This window comes from Episyrphus balteatus, chromosome 3, assembly GCF_945859705.1.
Source record: "Episyrphus balteatus chromosome 3, idEpiBalt1.1, whole genome shotgun sequence".
In the NCBI taxonomy this organism is placed as follows: Eukaryota; Metazoa; Arthropoda; class Insecta; order Diptera; family Syrphidae; genus Episyrphus; species Episyrphus balteatus.
This window is the reverse complement of record NC_079136.1, coordinates 57,401,914-57,418,366: the sequence shown is the minus strand read 5'-3', so window position 1 is coordinate 57,418,366 and position 16,453 is coordinate 57,401,914. Positions and strand designations below refer to the sequence as shown.

At 32.7% G+C, this 16,453-nt stretch overlaps 1 protein-coding gene across 1 annotated transcript in view; it reads left to right on the top strand.

Annotated features, from left to right (window-relative positions):
- The window catches only part of LOC129915262 (homeotic protein deformed), a 51,174-nt gene that overhangs the window by 31,685 nt on the left and 3,036 nt on the right, over window positions 1-16,453 (top strand). Inside the window, exon 4 of the mRNA XM_055994747.1 lies at window positions 15,850-16,181. Within this exon, the coding sequence (XP_055850722.1) occupies window positions 15,850-16,181 (332 nt within the window). The remainder of the gene's footprint in view (window positions 1-15,849; window positions 16,182-16,453) is intronic.

Genomic DNA, 16,453 nt, shown 5'->3' with positions numbered 1-16,453 from the left:
TTCTTCCGAACGAAACCACATGCAAAATTTGTACGTTACATAATTTAATGCTGGTTTGAGCAGCAATTATACTTCGGATGCTGAGATTTATTAAAACATACGCATCAAATATGTACAAGTACATAGTTGCAGATCTTGAAATAATTGGTTTTAACGAAACCGCAAAAAAATTATTGCGAAGTATTTAACGATGAAAAAACTATATGGCACAGATTTTGTTCTCACACTTCAGCCTGTTTTCACTTTTTATGAAAGAATATCAGAAATTACATGAAGAACTGATAGCGTGTTCTGATTTAATTTCTCAAAATTATTGTTTCATTTGCGTTTTTCTTCTTCCATAAGTTTCACTTTTACAGGTTTACTATATGGAAAATGAAACATTCAGAATTTGGTCTTTAAAATGGTGGTATTATCAAAATGTGGGGATGTTAAAAATTGATTTAAGAATTTTGTTTTAATAAAAAGATAAAATGGGATTGTTCCTATGGATAGTTTGGCAATGAACGTTGGCTTTCAATGACTTCTACAAAATACATAGCTTCTAAGAAACTTCTTAGTTTCTTAGAACCGCTGCAGAATTCCCAAAGTTTCTCTATATAAGAACACAAAAAACATAAGTGCAAACAAAAAGTGCACTTCAAAATGTGTTCATGGCATTTTGACCTTAAGACTTAATTCATTGAACGTTTTGATATTTTTTGTTATAGTCTCTTATTTGTTCTTTTAGTTTCTCTGATCACCGACGTTATATTGAAATACCAAAGTCATAAAAATATACATTTTCAAGGTCTTCATAGCACTTTGCTAAACTTCAGTTAAGTACACTCTCGCTTTTATTAATTGAAGTAAATTCAAATAAAATTTTACGCAATTTATAATGTGCATATGCAGCACTTACCGTTGACGAACTCTCGCTTAAGCTATAGACACACGAACATGATGTATATTTATTCATCATAACACAAACCGTTGCCACAAGCATATATTTTTTTTTTTAATTTTGAATAGTTGCAAATGTTTTGCTGCCTTAATTCATACTCCAACAGAGTCTGTCCATATGTACACTAACTCACAAACACTACAATTGGATGACTTGCGAAAAATCACATCTTTATAAAATTGTAGAAAGAAAAAAGAAACTGAAAAAGGTTTCGTGAACGCGACGAGAAGGAACAGACAGCAGAGGCAAAAAAAAAATGTTAAACTTCAAGTTAAGAGGCACGATGATGCATCATGGTCAGTGTCAGTCAAGACTCAAACTCAAGACTCACACAATTCACACACAAAAAAAATAAAAGTGCAATCGAAATGAATTACCCCGCAGCTTGAGTAATTAGCGGCCAACCGGTCAACATCAATGGCGATTTATTGGAAATGCTAATTAAAGTCCTCGTATTTTATGTAATTGCCGTTCTTGGAATTCCTGATGCATATACATGTGTTATGACGGGTTTTTCGAAAGAATTTGTAAAAATAAAAGAGAACTGTCAAAGGTCAAATGAGGGCATATTTTTAACTTTAGGAACGAAAATCTTAACCAATTAACACCCATACATCAAGAAATTTATAAGCCCGGAAGCTTTAAAGATCGATTTCACACGCCATCCTTCTGAAGTTAAAATTTAAAGAGATGAATTTAATTTTGTGGTGAGTTGTTCGTTCTGATTTGGTTTGTTATTTGTATGATTGAGAAAAAGGAATTTTCAAGATGGGTTCTAAAAAGCTATTTTATTTTTAGTAGAAAACTCTTTATATAGTCTATTTAGATCTATATTTTTTTCACTCGGAGTTGAACATAACTTTAGGATTTTCATCCTCAACTTCCGAATTCGGTTTTATTCACTCCAAGTTGACGTTTTCAACTTTCGATTTTAAACTCTAGAGTTGATCAACTTCCAGTTTTCTCAACTTCCCTAAAAAGTAGAAGTTTGCCGAGCAAACTTCAGATTTTTTTTTATTTTCTGTCAAAATTTTGTGCCCTTCTTTAGTTTTGTCATAATAATTTGATATTTTTTTCACAATTTAACAAATTAAACACAAAAAAAATACAAATATGCTAACGATATGACAAATTAAAATTTTAATTTAAATAAATGACGGTTTTTTTCCATATTTCATAAATATCCCAGGGATATTTTTCAAACTTGAAGCTGGCCAACTTTAGATCTTCAACTGGAGAGTTGAGAAAATAATTAGTGAATAAAAAGGAATCACAACTTGCGTTTCAACTGTCGAGTTATAGTCAACTCTCAAGTTGGCAAACTCGAGAGTTTGTTTCAAGTTGAGCAATAGTGAAAAAAATGGCAATTAGAGCCATTTTCTTCACTAAAAGTTGAACTCAAGTTGAGGATTTTTATCCTCAACTTGTGATTTTGTTTTTCTTCAATCAAAGTTGACATTTCAACTTTTGATTCTCAACTCTCAAGTTCATCAACTTCAGATTTTCTCAACTTGAGAAATAATAGAAGTTGAGAGAGCAAACTTGAGATTTTACATTAAAATGTAATGTTTTTTTTTCTTTTTATTTCCTTTTAAAGCATTTAATTTGATGAAAAATGAAATGCCTATCCGTTTACAACAGGCATGTCAAACTTGCGGCCCGCGGGCCGCATGCGGCCCACAACCAATAACTTTGTGGCCCTATCCACATTTTTTTATAATTTTCCCCAGTGTTTAAGTACACAAAAATCTAATAAATATCACTGTTTGAGTTTAAGTTTACAATTTAGATTTTGTGTTCACAGCTTTCGACACCATGCACCTCCTTCTTTTTCTAACCAATATAGAACATGTACCTACTTAAAAAGTACAAATTTGTAAGATCACGTGGCTTAAATGAGGGTTAGTTCTGTGATTTATTAAAGTGAATTAGCAAGTTAATATTCTATTTAACCTACCAAACTATTCTGGGTCTTGGGATTTTTTTTAGTTTTTGATGATAACATTTTTTAAACCAGCATGTTTTGTTATTTAGAATGATTGCTGAGTTTATAATTCATGATACCTAGATGCAGCAAAACATTTATCTGAGTTAAACTTAAAGCCGCAAGGAAAATTCATAAAATAACGAATATGTGAACAAGTTATGGCATTTAAATGAAACTAGCTAAGTATTTTTGTACACTTGAAAACTGCCATGTAGGTATGTAAAATCTTTTGCGAATTTAACAGTCGGTACCTGTCAATGTAAGCAGATATTTCAGTCATTAAGAGGAATAAGTAACCTACATAATATGATCCAGCCTAACTAACGATGGTCTGAGAAAAATATGGTAAATGGAAAGCATTACATTAATTTTACATTTTTCTGCGGCCCATACAAATTTTGATCTCGCTGTTTTGGCCCCTCTTAACCATTGGGTTTGACATGCCTGGTTTACAAGAACAATTACTTAAAATTTAGGATTTAATTAAAATAAATGAAAAAAATGGCTCCAAAAAGATTTGACATTTGTATAAAGAAATATATCCAAGTATATTATATTACTAATTACATTCAAATCACTTGTTGTTGCACTTCAAAGTTAATTAATGAGGATGTGCAACAGATTCTCCAATTGCAGAGAGATAAAGAATTTATCAATAAATAAATCAAACACAAGACCCGCCGATTTTTTTCTATTACTTACAAAATGTTTGCTATCACACGTCACGCGACACACATACATTTTTAAAATAAATTTATTTGTTTAAAAATCATTTTACCACTCGAAAAACAAAATTTAACGATGTGAAGTACAGATTTTTAATTATTTTCAAAACAAAGCTGACATTTTGAACACAAAGATTCCATTCAACTGACACATAAATTGCTTTTCAAATATAAACTGTCACAAATATCCTAGGGATATTTTTTTAAACTGAGAGTTGGCCAACTTCTGTTTTCTAAACTCGAGAGTTGAGAAAAAAGTGAAGAAAACAAATGTTCAACTTGTGTTTGAACTCTCTAGTTGAAGTCAAATCTCAAGTTCACCAACTCTCAAGTTTGCTTCAAGTTGAGCAATAGTGAAGAAAATGGGCCTTAATAGACCAGAGCAAAAATAGAACAAATTCGTTCAAGACTTTTCATTGTAAATATGGTTCCTTGGCATATAAAAGTATACTTCAGCCAAAAGAGCTACTAAATATATTGGTGCATTTCTGAGAAAACGGCAACACTGGTCGGTTTTCAATTTTTTTTTATTTAACTCGAAAACCAAGAATAACTTTCAAATGGTACAAGTACAAGGACACTTTTCGTAGCAAAGGGCGATTTTGTTCACTATTGCTCAATTTGAAGCAAACTCTCAAGTTAACAAACTTGAGAGTTGACTCAAACTCGAGAGTTAAAACAAAAGTTGAGAATCTACACTCCTGCTCAAATTTAACGCACATCATATTTATTTTACAAAAAAGTCCTACTATTACTTTATCTCACAGTATCGTGGTTATTTTCTCAAATAAGACAGGAGTTAGCTTAAATTGAAGGTATGGAATAAAATGTTTGTGGGGAAGATTTGGAGAGGCATGCTGAAGTCTATCTGTCAACCCGCGAACCTTTTAGAGATGAGTCATAAATTTTCATGGAGTAAACTCTGCCTCACAACACCTACGGAGTTAGTGAGATCTCCTAGACCTAATTTAAGTACCCAAAGATACTTGGCTGATATTCTCGAACAGCATGCGGTTCCAATCACCCCTAGACTTGGTCCACAAATCAGTCTGATGCACGATAATGCATGCTATAGTGGTTTGAGAATATCTTCATGATTAAAATGTGCCACCTTTGAATTGACTACACAGATATCCGGATGTAAATTCAATCGAACATGTCTAGGAAATGTTGAAAAAAATGCATTTGCGGCCGAAATCCACCTCCAAGCATTCTTGATTTACAGAAAACTGCAGTAAAAGAAAAGTTACAACAAAACCTTCAAAACTTAATTCGTGGAATGAATAGACGACTCCAAATTACCATATGCGCTAGAGGAGACAGTGCCAAGTATTGAAAAAAATTATTGGAAAGAACTGTCACGCGTTTCCATTTTTTTAAATTTTTTTTCTTAAAAAACAAAAATTATTTTAATATCAGTTTTCAGACCTTGAATTGCTAAATTTGGTTTATCTTTTTTTTGGTTAATAATACTGTTGCAATTTAGCATTTTTCTGACTTGATAAACAATAAGCAAACACAAAAAAATACAACAAATAATTTTAAAGCCATTTCAAACAAGATGCAGGGGTATAACTAAAGAAAAAAATGTGTGCGTTAATTTTGAGCAGGAGTTTATTTTGTTCACTATTTTTTTCTTAACTCTTGAGTTTAAAAAACAAAAGTTGGCTAACTTTTAGTTTTTAAAATATCCCTGGGATATTTGTGACAACAAACAAAAATATTGACAGTTTATAATCAAATTTTGAATGTTTTACGTCATCGGTTAGAATTTTATTAAAGTTTGTGTATTATTTTGCATTGCTAGTGTTCAAAATGACGAATTTTTCAAAAGTCTAAAATCCAAATCAAATTAATTTCAGCATTCGAATTCATGGTTAATTTAAAAAAAAAAATATAAAATGCGAATTAACTGAACTGAAGTAAATGTAATTGGATGGAAGTGAAAACATTTTAGCGTCCGCCTTGTCGACAGTAATCTTAAACAGAAATTTTTATCAAAAAATCATTAAAGAAAACCTGAAAAATTCCTTATTGCATCGATCGATACCACCAGAAAATATTGTATATTTGTATATTTTCGTGAATAGAATGTTTTTATTTAAAGTTTTTTTATTGAAATACATAAGAAAATATATAATGCAATTCTCTCAATTTTTTAAAAATTGTTTTGGTTTTTGTTTTGTTTAAAAAAGAATGTTTATGAATTTGCTCTTAAAATTAGCGGCGCAACATTTGTATCGATTTCTCTTAAAAGAATAGGCCTATTTTTCGAAACTTCGTTACTTTGGAACATTAATTTTGCTTTCACAATAACAGCAAAATTAAATTTTGACAGGAAAATTAAAAAAAAAAATAATTTTGAAGCAAAATCTCAAGTTTGGTTGGCAAACTTCTACTTTTTCCGGAAGTTGAGAAAACCGAAAGCTTATCAACTCTCGAGTTTGAAATCGAAAGTTAAAAACGTCAACTTTGCGTGAACAAAACAAAATTCAGAAGTTGAAGATAAAAATCCCCAAGTTATGTTCAACTTCTAGTGAACAAAATCACCCTAAATTTTCTATCAAGTTAAGGTGGTAAACAAATTTTAAAAATTATTTTTGATCAAAATTCTAACCTTTAATCAATAAAAAAAAGTTAAAAAATTGAGGATTTTATTTTTTTTTAACTAAATCAGAAGGCATGGACCCGGCACGTCCAAACTTTGTCCCAATAAAATAAAATTTCTTTATTCATGTCTTTTTTTGTTGTAAGCCAAATTTGAAAACTCGATAAAAACGTAATAATTGGTTAGTTTTAGACTTTTAAAGTAAACAGACCTCGAGGAATTGAATATAATCTGCTAAATATCACAAACAATAAATTTTAATTGCAGCCTTATGGCTTTGTGTGCAATTTTGTGTATGTGCATTTTTATAAATACGGATCGAATGCATGGACGGACAGCTATTAGTTTTAGTCTATTTTTACAAAAGTCTATATAAATAACGAAATCTATACAATCGATGTTTTAAATATATTTACTTTCACATAGGCGACCCAATTTTTTCTATTTTACTTTTTCAAAGGCGTTCTTATTTTGTGTCCTAAACTTTTAGAAGAATGAAGGCGCCCCCCAATTTTTAGTTGATCTTCGTTCATCTTTGAAGAAAAAGGCGCCCCAATTTCTTTTGAAAGACTAAAGCAATGCTTATATTCATCCAACCAATTTAATTTTTGCAAAGGCACCCCTATATTTAAATTACTTAATATTAGCTGGTAGTATGGAGATGGAGTGTGTTTCTTTTTTCGGATATGGAAAAGAATAGACCGACGATATCCAGACTGTAATGAATAAAAAAACAGAACTGAACCGAAAAGAATAGATATCAATCAGCTCAGCTGTAATCACATGTGTCAAAACAAAATTAAAATGGGTTATTTGTAAAATATTGTACTTTAAAGAATTAAATAGATGAAGATTTACATAGTTGCAAATATGTAGGTGCAACAAAAACACTCTGCACTGCACTCTAAAACTTTCGGTTTTTATTATTCTTACTGTCCACTATTTTCATTTATTTGAAACTAAACGCAGTTACTACTCCCGAGCTCATTTCCCAACTCTTGAAAAATTGACAGCTCTTCCATTTCTCATAAAAACTACGTTTGTGTGTAAGAATAAAAAAAATAGTTAAGCCAGAACTATAATTGTCGGATGCGTCGGATGAAACGGAGGGGAACAGCGCTTGCAATCGCAACGGGACTCGACGGATGAAAACTTATCGAAAAATACAAAGAAAACAACAACAATTATGGTTATGGCTTTAGAAGCCTACTGAAAGCATTTATTTATTCACACGAAAATTCCTCGCCTGTCAGAAGATAAATTCTATTCTTGATTTCAAAACAGAATTCACTCAAAATCACTCATACTTATGTCGTTTTCGAGTGCTTTCACTCAAGGATTCACTCATTCTTAAATCCAATAAAACAGTCTAAATCGTTTCCAGTCAATTCTGAAATTGTATATCTGTATTGTTGAATAAGAGCCCCCGCACACTACAGATTTTCTATCGGCCGATAGTTTAGTCGGGTTGTACTCCTAGTGTGCGACTAAAAAGTCGGTTAGGTAGGAAATATTTTAGTTTGGAGGCAATTGTGTAGCAAAACAAACTTTTTTTTCGGACAAATAAACTTTTTGATCCGCCGATATTTAATCGTTGTAGTGTGCGCACTTTCATATATTTTCATACTGATTAAGAGACCGACTAAACTATTGGCCGATAGAAAGTTTGTAGTGTGCGGGGACTCTAATCAAATAAATATTTTTTGCTTTTCTGCTAGGAAATTTGGTCTGAGGTTTTATTATTTAAATATTAGTGGTTTTGAGTGAATTCTGTTTTGAATTCAAGAAGAGGATTTTTATTCTGAATAGCGTTCTGTCTGCCATATTCGTGCGAATAAAAGACTTTCAGAAGGCTTCTGAATGATTCCGGACGCTTCCGCAGAGCCAATTGAAAGCAAAATTATAATTAAACGTCAAACAAATTCTCCTAGTGAAAAAACTAAAACATTTTTTTTTTTTGATTTTTCACCTAACAGTATTGAGTGGAAGCGATTCGAACTTTTTTATTGGATTTCAGAATGAGTGAATCATTGAGTGATTCCATTCGAAAACGACATTTATGTAGTTGAAAAAGACTTTGTAAAAATATTGTTCAAATAAAACCAACTGTACCTACTGGATCTACATCAAAAGTCAGAGATAAAGGTAAACTTGTCAATTGAGCCTAAGAAGTAGGTAACATGAAAATTTAGCTTTTTTTTAAGTTAAACTTAGGGGAAGGTGGCCTAAAATGGCCCCCCTAAGGAAAATGTCCTATATCTCGAAAAACAGTAGCATTCAAACTTAAATGCTATATACGTTTCAAAGTTTAATATATTACTCTCACATTTTTTTCATTTGCGAGTTGAAAAAGTTCCAAAAAGTATTTAATTTTTAATTTTCAAGACGTCTACAAATTTCACTGATCAAATTTACCCGGGTAAAATGGCACACTGTCCAAACATATACGTGATTTTAAATGCAATTCCATTTTCTTGGAACAGGTGGTGCTTAATCCCCCCAGATCTTTCATCGAGTCATTCAAAACCCAGTTCATGTTGGTTGCTCGTCTCGTTTTTGTAGTTTATGCAACTTTTAGTGTTTTGGATGCTTTTTTCCATGTTTTTGACGGAATCAAGGGCTTTCCTCAGTTCAGGACTTCCTCTCTGTACATCGTTCATAAATAGCAACTATTTTTACTTTAAAAAAATGAAAATGTGAAAAAAAAATTTAAAATCACATGTGAAATAGGTATGCCATTTAACCCGAGCACTAAGTAGGCCATTTTGCCCATTTTGAGTTTTTTCAATTTAATTTTTACACCAAAAAATTTAAAATCGTTTTAAACAAACTTATTTCAGTAAATTAATAAGAAATACTTCATGCGTACACACATTAACTTCTTTTTCCAAAATACAATGTTTTTTATACTTTTTTTTTGCAAAAAAAATTTCACAAAATTTTAACGAGTGTATACTTTTTGATGTGGATAGAGACAGTTTGACCTGTCAAATTTCAAAAAATGGCTTGAAGTTCCTGAAATTTCGTATATGTTGGTTTTGCCAGATAAATTAAAGAATCGCGTTCATAAAACTTTCTAATTATTTTCGATTCTACGATTTCTAGCAAGGGGGCCATTTTACCTTGGGGTGCCATTTTAGGCCACTTTCCCCTATGTACTTTAATAAACTGCACTTTGTTACATAAATGCATTAACAAGTATGAGAGGTAAAACATAGTCTGTTATTGCTTTTTTTTTTCGTGTTTTCAAAAAAATTGTTTTAAAATCACAAATTTCGGAGTATTCTTTCTCCACGCGCTATTTTTGAAAGGAGGGGGATACAAATTTTCAGAGAGCAAAATAGTTAGAATACAAATTGAAATTTCTCAAAAAATTTAAAGCACAACTGTCAAAAATTCCACGCTAAATGCACTTTATGGCAAGTTGAAATTGTATCAATGTCATATCGTTCCAATGTTAGTCTTACCAAAGAAATTATTAAAAAAAACTCAATAAAAATCATCAAGATAGGTTTAGGTACGTATTATATCGACTCAAATTTTGTTTAATTTTACCAAAATGTTTGCTTATTTAAAAGGGGAAGTAGGTACAAAAAAAGCGAATCATGACTAAATCGTGTTTTTTTTTCATACCTATAGGATTATAAAGTGTTTGTGTATCTCTTTCTATTTTGCTCCCTTCTATCAGAATATGCAAAAAAAAATAAAAGAAAGCTGAGCAATGACTTGTAGTTTCTGTTCCTCCCTATTTATTCGATATTTATTTGAAAATCAAAAGAGAAGCAACATATTGCTGACAATATAACTAACAACAAAATATTGAAGAAAAAAAAAATTACAAGTCATTCAACAATACCTACACGCTGTGTGTAGACTGTGAACAAGCACTGCGCAGAGCATATAATTCGGTCCATATGATCTCATGTTCCAGCTTCAGCCAGCCAGCAGTTTTTATTTTTCTCGCAAGTCATTGGGCGAACTTAGCTGTACACAACAGCTGAGTAACCATAAATACATATTCTTGTTTCTTGTAAAGATACAGATTAACTTCATAGAGAGTTTATCCACTTTTCGACCCCCTTCTTGCCATGAAAATCAAAAAATGAAAGAAACAAAAAATCACTCACACACAGTTTGGAAGGTGTTTGAGAGCTATTCAATTGAAATTTACACTTTCCGGTTCATAAAATGTGCCAAGGTGAACCGTGTGATCACGAGCGAGAAGAAAAAGATAGTTTTGTTGTTGTTGTTGTTGTCGATTATGGTAAATAAATAAAGGGTGTTCCACCACTCCATAACAAGATATCTACTACCGGCCAACTTGTTTTGACTATTGGAGCTGTACAAGCACTTCCCGGTGCAACTGATGATGAATTTCTTTTGTCACCGCACTTATCTTATCACGGCTACCAATCGCGGACTACAAAAATTGTTACTTAGAGAGAAATGTAAAAAGGACAATTGAACGTCTTCGGCGGGTTAAATGCGCGGGATGACAATCAGCGGTGGTGGGTACGGTCAGAGGCAACTCGGCATGAATTAGTCTCCGGTGAGGTCTGGACTCCATGGCTGGCTGGTTGCCCCGACAGGTCTACTCATTCAATACAGTCCTATCAGTTGGTTGGATTTCTGGTGCAGTGAGCACATGTCCAATTCCGACTGAAAAATGATTTATAATTCATTTGTGACTTTTAGTTTTTCATTGTCGCGCTGTAGTCGCGCCTGATGGAGATCGTGAAAGCCGCTTTGATAGAGCTCCTTTGGGATTGTTTTTTTTTTATAGGTAGCCCATATCAGATTAATCAATTTTATTTTCTTGTTTACTCTTGCACTTTCTGCACTTGGTTGGTGGGCAAAATGGATTGGTTTCGTAGGTATAACACGCGTGTGCAACACCCTTTTAAATCGGGTTAATTGTTGAACAGTTGAAATCAATCGACTTCCGGGCTTTAAGTTGAGTTTATCTTTATAAAATTTCGTATGATTAATTGTTTTTTAAGTGGTATTGAAGTGCTATATAATTTACAAAGAATGAAAAACGATTTTTTTTTTTTATTATACTAACTTTTTTGGGAAAACTCAAACATTTATGAAAAATTAGAAGGGTTTTGTGTATGGCTTTTTCATACTTGCAGGGAAGCTGCATGTTTAAATTTATTCAAAATTTATGAAAAAGAGGATTAATTGTAAACCTACCCATTAAATTGCGAATTCCAGTATTTTGCATAAAGATAGGTATGCTTTGTTCAAAATCTCTTAAATTCCTTCTGATAATTTTGCTGTTAAGCTGATAAGATCATAAAGCCAATGAAGAACAACGTTTTTGATAAGATTTTGAATGAAAAAAAACAACTTGAGTTTGCTATATACAACCAAGTTTAGAGGCTCGAGTTATAGATATTTCACGGGAACAACACGATCATCGGACTGCATTTTAAATAATGCTTACTTAAGATAGTGCTCAAAGTCGGATGGATCTCTGCCTCAACCAACAAGCCTACTGGGTTCAATTAACTTGAAAAAACTTGCAACCTGAAGCAAACTAGTGATGGGGATATACCGCTTAACTGGTGAAACTTGATACTTTCTAAACCAGAACAAGTTTTTTAATTTATCAAGGGTTACGTAAGTGCTCAGCCAAGTTCCTTAGCAAATTTGGCATTGCACCCTTATTCACAGCAGACAACTCAGACCATTTTCGACACCTCTCCAACTCATAGAAACTCGCTTTATTTGTGAAGCCAATCAAAAACAAGCTCCTCAGCAAATTTCAATTCTTTATATTTTAGTTTCTTTTATAAGGCCTTCAAAAAAGTCACTTAAACCATAAATGACTAACTGACTGGCTGACTCATTGACAGATCATCAAAATTATGGAGAATTGCTAATTGGTGCAGGGAAATAATTCCACGGGAATCTGCTCCACATGAGAATTTATTCCACCTCATGTGGGAATCTGTTCCACTTTTTGAAATGGTGAAAATTTTTTTCCGCTTGGCGTTTACTTACTTACTTACTTACTTAGGGTAACCAGCGCCGTAAGGCGGCTACAATCCGCTGTGGATTTGGGCCTCAACCAACAAGCTTCGCCAGCCAGCTCTATCCTTAGCTCGCTGCTTCCAGTTGCGCACGCCAAGTTGATTGAGGTCCCCTTCCACTTGGTTGCGCCACCTCAGACGAGGTCTTCCTCTACTGCGCCGTCCCTCTGGGTTGGAGTCGAAAACTTTCCGGGCCGGAGCATTGTTGTCCATGCGCTCCGCTTGGCGTTTGGGTTGTTAAATTTGAGTAGATTCTCATGTGAGAAATTTTTTTTCCGCTCCGCTTCTAATGTTGGCCTTATTTTAATTTTCATTATTTCATAACATCATTATCAATATAATTGCTTACATCCACAAGATGTAGTTACATTTTATTAAGAATCCCGTCCAAGCAACTTCAGTTGAAGGAAAAACTCTATAATCGTTTGTTTTGAAAAAGAATACAACGTCGTTTTATAAAAATAAAATATTTTTTTTTTTCAAAACTTAACCTTCTATTTCCGTAGGTATACATAAAGTATTGATTAATATGAATTCAAATGGTTCTTAAAATATTCAGAAATTAATCTATTTTCCACAATTTTGGTGGGTAATAATTCCACAAAAAAAATAGGTGTAATAAATTCCCTTCCACGGTGAGAATTTATTCCACTTCAAAAAGTGTAATAGATTCCCACTTGAAGTGGAATAAATTCCCATGTGGAGCAGATTCCCGTGGAATTATTTCCCTGCACCTTGCCAGTTATCTTAGAAACTTAGAATTTGGCAGTGATGGGTCTTGTCACGTATTTATATATAAAGAAAATAAAATGCACGAATGACTCGCACGTTCTTGATCTTATGGTAAAAATAGATATTTATGAGAAAATTTAAGGCATAATTAAAATTTAATTATATAAGGAATTGCATACAAAATATGTGAAACTTGCTTTTAAAATTTCCTAAACACTGTCTTAAATGATTTTTTACAAAAAAAAAACGAACTATCCCATTTGGTTTCTTGTACCTGTACAAAAAATCGAAAATCGTTGGAGACTTTTTTTTAATATTTTCTTATACCTAAAAATACCTAAAATTTGTTCTAACATTTTCAAAAAAAAAAAAAATAGCCCTACCTTTTTAAGAAAATATTAATCAACACTTAAAAACGAAATTAAATGAGAAAATTATCCACAAATTTTCAAAAAATTGTTTTTTCAAAAACATTTTTCCAGTTTTTTAATTTTTTTTTTAAACTCTTATACCTTAACTCTTCTGTATAAAAAGTCACGTTGAAATCGGCTTCATAATTTGAGAGAAACTAAAAAATACAAAAATAATGGTTCTAAGGCAGCTTCCGTTAATAACGGTTCAAAAAATATTTGTTGTATAATAAAAGTACCACCTTATTTGCTACATTACAAATAAAACTTTTAAACAAAATCGTTAGAGACGTTTAAAAAAATCGACTAAAATTGAGAAGGGCTACCTGAATTTTGTTGGCCTACCTTTTTTCATATTCCACATCAGAACGTTGTATGATATTGACTTTTTTTTTCTCCTTTCAACATAGCAATACCAACTGAGTCGGTAGTTTTCTTTATTTTGAAAGATGGTATTTTTAACATGAAATCTTCTTCGGATCTTCGTACTTCTAATTCGATCAAGCTTTGTTACTCCATGCTGTCATATGAAGCATCTTCATCTCAGCTGCCTCTCATAATTTATGTACATCGTTCAATATTGTGAACCGTACATGTGAGTGCTGGACGCACAACCGAAGTGTTCAAAAAAGAAGTCAAATTACTGCAGAAAAAGAACGTGATAAGCACACGGGTGCGAATTTGGTTTTTACCTTTTCAAGTCAAATATTTTATAGATAATACGTGCATGAAATCGATGTAGAATTTTCCAAGGAATTCGAATATTGTATTCACAATTCCAAAAAAATATACTGTTTTTTGCGAACACTTTATTAAAACTTTAGGCTATACTTTAAGGAAAATATAACTCTCAACTGGTATAACGATGAGGTTAGGTCGTCCTATGGCCGGATCTTCTACTAATATATAGGTATATTTGTAAATTCTAACACGGACAAGTTTTCTGCTAATTGTACGATTTAATACCATCAAACTTAAAAACTATTCTTCCTTTAAATAAAATACATCTTCAATTACTATAGCCACCTCGTTTTAAAATCTCCATCTCTTCATTCGCTTTAGGTTGTCATATTTTTTTTTCTGTACAGAACTTCAAAAACTTTATTTAGATAAGGCGAGGAAAACTGCTCTACTTGAAATATGATGTCCTGTCAGTTTTATTCCTTCGAAACAAACTCAATCGCTTTCGGTCGAGTTTGCAAAACTCACTGACACCCGCGCGACTACACGAAATGAATATTATTAATCGTTTTTCCGTCACACTATATCCTAAAAAGTGTATCTTCTTAGTTCTATAATTGTATCTCATTGGATAAATACTTTGCCTCTTCAACTCTTTTGGTCGGATAAACTATAAAGAAAAAATTTATTTTAGATACAATTAAAAAGGAGGAATTGTAATCACATCGCAATGTCAAGCCGTCAATGTCAAAATGAGGGAAAGCAGCAAAACGCGTTCACAGAAGGGACATTTTACATAGCTCCCGCAGATGTTGCAACTTTAGGAGTTTTCCGTTTTTATTTTTTTTTTTCTTAACCGGGTTTGTTTCATGTTCCTTTAGGATCGAAAGGAAATTCAACTTGTTGTTGGATATTTTTTGTGTTGTTTGTCTTAAAAGAAGGGTTATCCCAGAATCGATTGAATGTTAACCGCCGCCGCCGGCCGCCGCGCTTACACGTATACATCTACCTAAGCCAGAACGAATAAGATAGGAAAGGGTGACTGATGTTTAAACTGCTCAAAGGAGACAATTAATCAAACTCAAAATGAAAATGTTGATAACTACCAGTTTTGTGAGAGGAAAAGACCGAAATGTAGACGACGAAGACGTCGACCGACGGCATCAGTTCTTCTAACTTTTCAAAAAGTATATTAATTTAAAAATGAACTCCCCAAATGAAACACCTGGTTCTTGAAAAATATTTGTACTTTACAAGTTTCGCATGTTTTTTTTTCAGAAAATCCTCTATAAAATAGAGAAAAATAAAATATCCTTTACAAATAAAACTGCCCTCGAGCCACCCAAGGCCAACCCCCTCCCATCCCAAAATAGTTGGACAGCAGAGTGCTGTGCTTTCTTAGATTAATGGACTTCTCAAACTGATGACAGTTCATTCAGGCTGAATAACATTGTTTCTTTGATTGTGTCTATGTGAAATTGAATTTATATCCTTGCCCCCATGTTTCAAAGAACCTTCTACACTTTATATGGTAGTATAGCTTGCCCCCCAGTCAGCAGCATCCAGCAATATTTCAATCAGAATAGAAAAATCAATCTATTTCAGTGTCGAAAGCATTGGGACACAAGAAAAAAAAATATTACAAAACAAAAAAAACAACAACGATTTCGGACAATGGAAATGTTTATAAAAATTAATGATGTGTATATTTTGTTTTTCTTGCAGCAAATGGATCATTTCAGCCGGGCATGGAACCGAAACGTCAACGTACCGCCTACACGCGCCATCAAATCCTTGAATTGGAAAAAGAATTCCATTACAATCGATATTTGACAAGACGGAGGCGGATAGAAATCGCACATACTTTGGTGCTGTCGGAGCGGCAGATCAAAATCTGGTTCCAGAATCGACGAATGAAATGGAAAAAGGATAATAAATTGCCAAACACAAAGAATGTTCGCAAGAAAAATACTACCGATGCAAATGGCCAGCCTGTGCCGAATAAGAAACCAAAAAGGACGAGTAATTCGAAGAAACAACAAGCTGTGCAAAATGAGGTTAGTGTGTGTTTTTTTTTTTCATTGTGAAGTTAGTTATTAGAAAATGGTGAAATTGCATACAGATTTTATTTTTTAAATATATCCAACAAATCCCAAATTTGTACTAATAGCTTCTTACGACTTTATATATAACTTTAAAAGTTTTCAACAAAAATCCTAAATTTGATCCTAGTTAGAAAGACTTGTATTGAGCCTTTTAAAATTAAAAAAAATTTACTACCCACAGAGATGGTTTTTAACTTCACGTTGAGGTGGTCTTACTTCGAACC